Genomic DNA, 8,807 nt, shown 5'->3' with positions numbered 1-8,807 from the left:
AAAAAAAAAAAAAAGGGAAACAATTGGTAAAATCAAGAAACTTGTTGAGATACCTTCATGAAAACAATGAATAAGAGAGCAGTACCCAGCTTCTTCTTGAAAGCCCCCTTGACCAACCTCTTCAGTCCTTAAGGCCGGTGGGAGCCTACAGCACATGTGCCCCTGCGGGCTGTCTGAGCCACAGAAAGCTCCCAAAGGTTTGCCATCACTGCTCTGGCCTCACTCTCAGTGCAAACGTGTCCAACGTGGAGACGACAACTTGCCCTGGAGGAAAGGGTGCTGGAGCGAGTGCAGGCGGAGCGCCTGAGTGCCACAGTGCTCCTGCAGCCCAGCGGAGGGTCACCAAAAACCGAAGGAGAAAGCGTCCTGCATCAAGATGCCCTGGGGGCCAGGGAGATGGCTCAGTGGAATAAGCGCTTCCCTGGCAAGCGCAAGGGCCTGAGTTCAATCCCTGGTTCTGCCAAAAAAAAAAAAAAAAAGATGCCCTGGACACGGAGGAGCGCGCAGCAGCACCCACGCGCACACCTCCCTGCTGTGGAGTCCTCACGGCGCGTTCATGAAGCCCAGTCTCCAGGAGGACCCAGCTGCCGCCGCGTCCATGAAGACCACACTGACACAGCTGCAGCAGTGCTACCTGGTTGTGCCAAGGGAGGAAAAACAGCAACAGGAAGGGCTTGTTCTCAGGGGTTTAATGTTTTACTGAGGAGACAGAGGAGAATGATGAGAAACGAGATAAGCAAGATGGGGTCAGAGATGGAGGGATGGACAGAGACCGGGAGAAGCAGGGATGCATCTTCCCCTGGGACGGCAGGAAAGGAAGGAAAGCCGCTGAGTCGGGAAGAGGGATGCTGGGCTCGCAGCTGGACCTGGCGCTCCAGTGTGCGGAGGCAAGCTGGCACCTGTCGGGTGAGTGGCAGGGGTGGACCTGGGGGAGGGTGAGAGAGCTACCCAGGATGAGCTGAACAGACTCGAGGACCAGCGCGCCGCACGGGCTTGCAGCACTGCCATGTCCGTAAAAGGCACAGCAGCTGCGTGTGGCGATGGAGGCCGCAAAGTGCCGGGAGGCTGAAGCAGTAGCTTAGCAAGTTAGCAGACCTGGTCTCAGGAAAGAAGACACAGGGGGTGAAGCTCAGAGTGAGGACCAGTGCTCTATTCGGCCTACTTTCTTTCTTTTCTTCTATATCCACACCCCCCCCTCCATTCCGGGGATTGAACTCGGGATCTTGCACTTGCCAGGCAAGCACTTATTCTACTGAGCTGTCTCCCTGGCCCCGTGTTTTCCTTCTTAAATCTGTTCCTAATGTCCAGCAGTGGGGCTGGCATAAAGCAGATACTCGAAACATTTACCAAAGGAATTCCTGGATTGGGTCATCTTTTTTTGGGGGGTGGGAGGAACCAGGGATTGAACTCAGGAGCCTGTGCTTCCCGGGCAGGTACTTATGCTACAGAGCTGTATCCCTGGCCATGGATTAGGTCATTTTAACAAGCCAGATGGGGGCCTGCCCTTAGCTCAGTTGTTTAAGCACCTGCTCATGCAAAGGCAGTCAGGAGCAGAATACTGCTGTTCCATCCCCAGCTCCACCTGTCTTACCAGACCTGTTCAGGCAGTCTGAGAAAAAAAAAAAAAAAAATCCTTGGGCCGGGGATATAGCTCACTGGCATAAGCACCTGCCTGGCAAACTCAAGGTCCCTAGTTCGATCCCTGGTACCACCAAAACAAACAAACAAACAAAAAACAAAAAACAAACAAACAAAAAAACCCCCCACCAGTAACATTGTAATGTCCATTTTTCCTAATTGTTCAGTAATAAGCTTCTAATGCATGTGGTCATTTTAAATGTTTGGAACGCTTTACCCATTGAATTCTTTATGGCTAGAGAAATGTGATAAGTACATTAATTTAAAATAAAATATTTAGCAGGGTCCTGAGTTCAATCCCCAGTACCAGGAATATACATATATATATATATATATATATATATATATATATATGAATCCTCAAATAGAATCTTAAAGTCATTCAAATATCAAAAGGAATTCATTTAGTCTTCTAATTAGGCAAGTTCTTTTGAAGATTATGGAGTCATCTGTGATATAAAACCATAGCACCTAAAATTACACTCTGGTTTACATAGTGCATGGATTACAGTATCCTGCTTAACAAGCCAGCACATGCTTCATTATTACCGCAAATCCATAAGGTTTTACAAAGCCTTAGAATTTCCGAATCCAGACAGTCACGTGATGGAGTTCTTAGCTTCCCTCTCCCTGAGGAACGAGAGGCTATTTAAAGGCTGAGTGAATACTGTAAAAACGAACATCCCCACAGGCTAAATTTACTATCAAAGACCATGCTCCATTTAACACGAATGCATTTGCATACTCTGCTGCCCAGTAGAAGCTGGCCTCATTTCCCCATCTTTTCATATTTTTCAGCAAACCAAGTCTTCATGCTTTACGTTCTTAGATAAAATTTTTACAAAGACCCCAAGGTAAACAAATAATGCAAAGAAACAACCCTCCTGATTTCTATCCCAGAAAGTAAGAGAAATCCACAGGGCCAGGGACATAGGTGACATCACACACTGGTGGTAAGCATGTTCTCTAGGTTTGTAAGAGTCACAGATAAAGGGAGTGACAGTGGATTAACTACAAAGGATTTTTAAAGGTGTATCTTTATGGAACATTCATTTAGTTAGTTAGTGGTTCTGAGGGTTTGAACCAGGTGCACGCTACCCACACTTCGAGATAGGGTCTGGCTAAGTTACCTAGGCAGTAACTGAACTGGAGATGTTTTCCTACCTCAGCTGTTTTAATTATTTTTTTTTTAAATTATTTATTTGTGTGTGTGTGTGTGTGTGTGTGTGTGTGTGTGTGTGTCCAGCTCAGTCCACCAGGGGGCGGGGCTGGCTGGCATGTGGTGCTGGGGGATTGAACTGCGGTCCCTGTGTTTTGCTAAGCTTGTTCTAAGTAGGTGCTTTAGACCACTGGGCCATCTCACCAGCCCTCTAATTAATTAATTAGTGGCTAGGTTTCACTATGCAGCTCAGGCTGGCCTTGAACTTGTGACCCTACTATCCTTAGCCTCCTCAGTGCTGGGACTGCAGCATGTACTGCCATGCCCAGCTCAGCAGCTTATTTTTCTGTGATCACTATTACACAATAGCAATGATAACAACAATTTGTTAACTGATACAACTGTACTAATTTATAGTTGTTTGACAAAAAGAAAAATTAAAAAGATATATTAATTTTGATAATGCTTACTTAGGGCCCTTAAAGTGAAACAGTCACAGCCACCAGGTCAGGGTATTCCCACCCGGAGATGCTTTCATGGGGGAGCGAGGGCTGCATGTACAGGGTCAAGTGCACGCCCAGGGCATCCCATGCTGAGGAGCTGGTATTCGGCACTGCATGCATACAAAATAGGTGATAATCAGCAAAATGTTTGACCCCACATATACATACTAATATTTTTATTATATGTTCTTTCTTTATTTATTCATTATTTATTGTTCCTTATTTATTTTTATCACATGTTCTTTACTGCCCTCTTTGAAGGCAATTGCTCCATTTCGAAAGGTGGGCTTCCCAGCCAGTGCTGCCCCCCTGAGGGGCTCGGAGCTGGCACTGTCCTCTTCCCTCCCGCACATGCAGTGTGCTGCGCGCACAGCCTGCCTCTGCCGTCAGACTGTAAGGACCAAAGGGCCCAGGACTCCCTGGTTATCATCATGTTCCCAGCACCTCGCACCCCGTGCCTGGTAGCGCAAGCACATACTGAACCATTTCTGAAATTTTAAGCAATTCACTACTTCTTCACTTTAATTCATACAGTAATATGAACTGAAAAACAGCAGCTTTTAACATAAAAAAGTTTATTTTGTCAAAGTTGTTTTCAAGGTTATCAGATGTTTAAAAACTTTCCAAATTCTGTTAATTACAGATCCTTTGAATCATACAGCTATTAGTGCTGGTCTTTAAGAAAAAAAAATTACGCTTGCCTAATGACTTCAATTATAACCACACTAAGTAAATCCAGAGCATAAAATGCTAAAATATGCTTCACTGGGGGGAAAAATCTTTGCTGAGTCTAAAAAGAAATAAACATTGCTGAATTTCAGGCCACCCAAAGAGAACTTCATTTTCTGACCACCATTAGCTCCTCAGTAGAGGCAATCCACCCGAAACATTCTTTCTGTAGGACACTCCAGAGACACAGAGATCCTGATAGAGAGATCTTCAGAAACAGTATAGAGCTGAAAGGATTTCTGTTTTATGAACATTACGCAATAATTTGGTTACTTCATGACGGCCCCTCCCCCCTTGGAACAAAGAGGAACAAAGTGTGAGAAATCCAACAGAAAAACTCCCTTTTTTATCCAGTCCAGATGGCTCAGTTAGGGGATTTTTCTCAGTCTTGTGCTAAGTTAGAGGCACAAAAATAAGCTAGTTGCAGCTACATCCAAAGTGAATAGAGACCATGGCTGAATATGGCTTTTAAAAAGCTGCAGCATGCCAAGGATGAATATGCTATGCTGGGACTGAGGGGCTCCCCGCTGCGGGTGTTGCTGCTCCTTCTGCCAGCCAGACTCCGGGGGAGCGACACTTCCACTGGCTCAACCTCAGAGCCCGGGTCACCTCCGTGAGGCTTTCAAAGAGAAGGTCTCCCTTTACACAGCTGTATGGGTGCTACAGCGAAGGAAGTGGAACAGACTGGAAGAGAAATGGACGCTGTCTTGCTTCTCACAAGCTCCTGAGAAGGCCAGATGGCTTGTCCCGGACCTTAGCAGAATCCCAGAAACTGAAGAGATCGAAAAGTGCAGAAACACTTAAAAACTAAATGATAATTAATTTTAAAAGTGTTGAAAAGAAGATGCAAAAAGCAGGAACTGCCTAAGGGAACTGTTCCCAGAAGCAGAATTTAGGAAGGAATGACTTCTTAGTCCCAAAATAACTTTTTCCATCCACAGTGGCTGAGAATTCACACTCCACTTCTCCCCAGCCCCCTGTTTTGGTTTAAATTCCTCTTGATTTATTTGGAATAGCACATTTGTAGGGGACAGTTCTCTTCTAACAAGGCCATATTGACTCAGGGAGAACTGAGGGTCAGGGGTATCTGTGGAGGTGGAACCACAGCCCAGGCTGCCGGGGGTCAGGAAGGGCTGCCTGAGGGCAAGGTAGGCCTTGGTCAAACGGTGTGGAGGAGAGAAACGGGGGGGGGTGTGCTTCTGCAGGGAACCACCCACATGGACTTGGGGAGCCCCGGAGGAACCCAATTCAATATCCTTATTCCTCCAATTATATGGTTCTTCTGTTAAGGGAGTTTTTCCTTAACATATCCCAAGTTGTTAATCAGTTAACTAAGATGTTTGCAAAGCACACTTAAGTTATTTAGTGCCCCTTGCCCCCATTCACATACATGCAGTTGTTATTTTTTAAAAGCACAGTGTGGTAAAATTTATTATTTTGGAGACAATCTTGCTGAGTTGCCCAACCTGGCCTCGAACTTGCAATCCTTCTGCCGCAGGCTCCCACCTCGCTTGGCTTTCCACCTGTTTTGGATCTGTGATCAGAGTTTGGGACTTGCACAGAGTCCCCCCTAATGGCAGTTGAGTGGGGTTGTCCTACCAGCACCTCTGACCTGGCCCGGGAAGTCTGCAAGAAATGCAGTCTGAAGCCCAGGCCAGACCAGCCGCACAGACCCCAGGGGCTCCTCCACTCCCAGAAACCTGGGAGCACTGGCGCAGGACGCAGCTCAGAGCACATCCTCAGGATGTCAGCTACGGGAAGGGAGTGGCTTCTCTGGCAGTGTCCCAAAAGCCTTTCATTGGACAGAAGATGAGCTCAGTGCTGAGAGACAGCGTGTTCTGAGGCACTGTTCCAGGCTAGCCATTAGCAGATGAAAGCTCTGAGTGAGCCATCTGGGCAGGGCCGTCTGGACCAGCACAACTGAGGAAGCGAGGCTCCCTGGCTTCTGAGGAGGAGGTGCCCTTGGAGGTCTGCCTCAGGACTCCTGATCCGGCCCCTCCAGGCTTGGCAGCCACGTGGGGAAGACTACCACTGTGGGCTTGAAGAATTTATTTTGACAATTTTGTTAACAAGGACTTAACATAGTAAAACTCCATGTTAGATCTTCATTTGAAGAGACCTGCTGGAAAGCTTTGGAAGTCATTATGGTTCTGTGAGGTATAATAACTCAAGTCTATTTCTGTCACTAAAGTTTTCATTTTAGCTGAAGAATCGGGATCTTTTCAGAAAAAAGTATTCATTTAACTGACAAAGAAAATTATCCTGGTAGCTGAGAGACAAATTTTAAGCTAAAATATATTTACATATATTTGGTATTTTTAAATAGTTTAAAAGAATTTTATTTTATGTCTTCATTGCATTTGTGATGTAATATCCTTTCCATGTACCTTTTAAGTTAAATGAGGCTTTGAGGAAAGACTTTATTTCTCTTACTGAGTTAGAATCTCTAAGAGCAGCCCTAGCTTCATATTTTTAGGTGGCCCTTTCACAGCATAATGGCAATCTGGTCGGCAATCTGATTATTACAGCTGCAGTTGGCAAACGCACTGTATTTCTAAAATTACATAATGGAAAGATGATGTACGCGTCTGAGCATTCCCAAGGCAGACCTGGTATTGTGTTAAAGGAGACTTCTCTATGTACATTGTGCGATCTTTAGATGAAAAGGAAAAAAAGATCAAGTATCTATGATACTATTTCAAAAATCCCAATTTTTAGTAATAAAACTTATAATAGGCAGCTTACTGTTCTCCTCATCACATTCAGCCCTGCTTGATTAAACTTTTTTTTTTGTGGTAGGATCTTGCGCGGCAAGCGTTTATTCTACTGAGCTATCTCCCCAGCCCTCCATTTCTTTCTTTCTCAATTTGTCAATCCTGTTTATACTTTCCTCCCTCCCTTACGTATTTCATGTATTTATTTCATTAAGCCTATGCAAGGGAACAATTATTAGATATATTTGTTTCCCTGATTTTATGGTGGCTTTTTTTTTGGGGGGGGCTTCTTTTATATTGCTTTATTGAGCTACTTTCTGTACAGTCTTTTCACTTTGATATTTTTCTTGCTTTGTGAGTTGTTTCCATTTTCTTCTTCCTTTTTCAAAATAAGTCATGTGTGTATGTATGTGTGTATATATTTAGATGTTGCAGGGTCTCACCATGCAGCTCAGACTCGTGGAGGTCCTCCTGCTTTCAGCCTCCCCAGCGCTGGGGTTACAGGTGTGTGCCACTATGCCCTGACTCTGGTGGGCTCAGCCCTCCCTGGGGCAGGACTGGAGTGGCATGTGGTGCCAGGGATTGAACCACATTCCCTGCGCTTGTCTAAGCTTGCCTAAGCAGGTGCTTTAGTCCACTGAGCTAACTCACTGGCTCTCAAAATAAAAAGTCTTTTAAAACTATTAGATTCGAGAAAATGCAGTGGGATAGGTATCACTGGCATTTTAATTTGTGAATGAAGTCTCTCACTGCACCTTGACTTTCCTCATGGTCAATCATTATTTCTCCTGTTTGGAGCTTACTGGGGTTTTCTTCAAGTGGCGAAGCTATGACTTCTGAACAAATAAAGACCAAGCAGAGCCCGGGATGCCTCTGAATACATTTTTCCCTGCAGTGAGGGTGGAGGCAGCAGAGTTTTTTGGTTATTGTAGCTTTTACGACTTTTAGCTATTCCATCACTAGGGCTTAGGGTGGGGGTAGCCAGGCCTCCTTCCAATTTACTTCTTAGCAACATTTCCTTTAAAGGAAACAACTGTTTCTGTCTCTTGTTTTAAAAATCCACTTCCACTGGCACTGTGAGGTTGGCAAAATTCTTCCTGGTGCTAGCAAAAGCCTGACTTGGCCCCTTAGTTTAGTGTTACTGTGAGCAGCTCTCTTACTGTGTGCATGTTTTCCAGAGCATTTTTTTGGAAGACACAAACGACAGGCAGCTAGGGCAGGCTTGCGAATCTCTACATGCAAGCTGTAGAATACTATCAATAAGTCAGGGGTACATTAACTCACATTCTAAAAGTTTAGAAAGAATTATAGTAGACATTTATTTTTAATCCCTCAATTACATAATCTTATTCACATTTAACACCTGCTTCCTAAAGTTGGATCCACTGTAATGATCTTGAAATGATCAGAAAGAATTTGTTTTTGAAAAACCTAAGGAAGAATACAAGTCATGTGATCTTACTAGTATCGATTACTTTGGCAGTGAAGTTATATATCATTATTTTATTTTTGGTGAAATGGGTGATTGAACTCAGGCCTTTGTGCTTACCAGGCAAGCACTTATTCTACTGAGCTATCTCCCTAGTCCCTATATATTGGTTTTTATATAAGTAAACATGAACTCATCAAAAATCACTTTGGCAGAACCGGGGATTGAACTCAGGCCCTTGAGCTTGCCAGGCAAGTGCTTCTTCTACTGAGCTATCTCCCTGCCCCTTGAGTCATTGTACATTGCCAACAGTTGGATTATATTTTGTTTTTGTAAAATTAAAGATTTGTTTCATAAGAAAAAAGACTGATAATGTTTTACTTTAAAACCCATTCTCCATGTGATCACATTAAAAAAAAAAACAGCATTAATAATGTCTTATAAGATACCACAGTATAATTCAAGTATAAGTATCTACTCACAAAGTCAACTAGGAAGTGTGGGTAAAGGTGATAGAGTTGATATACACAATTTTATTTCTTCTGCAAATCTCATTAAAACAACAGTAACATTTTTTCAAAAATGGCATAAATCCATCAGAATACAGGTGAGAAGAAAGCATCAAAAAAAAAAAA

General features: G+C 44.0%; 1 protein-coding gene across 1 annotated transcript in view; it reads right to left on the bottom strand.

Annotated features, from left to right (window-relative positions):
- Nucleotides 1-8,807, bottom strand: part of Reep3 (receptor accessory protein 3) — a 45,641-nt gene that overhangs the window by 28,355 nt on the left and 8,479 nt on the right. The window contains exon 2 of the mRNA XM_023716218.1: nt 7,904-7,996. Within this exon, the coding sequence (XP_023571986.1) occupies nt 7,904-7,912 (9 nt within the window). The 5' untranslated portion in view covers nt 7,913-7,996. The remainder of the gene's footprint in view (nt 1-7,903; nt 7,997-8,807) is intronic.

This window comes from Octodon degus, unplaced genomic scaffold (genome assembly GCF_000260255.1).
Source record: "Octodon degus isolate 3935 unplaced genomic scaffold, OctDeg1.0 scaffold00046, whole genome shotgun sequence".
NCBI lineage: Eukaryota > Metazoa > Chordata > Mammalia > Rodentia > Octodontidae > Octodon > Octodon degus.
The sequence above is the reverse complement of the archived record's forward strand: the minus strand, read 5'-3'. Positions and strand labels throughout refer to the sequence as shown.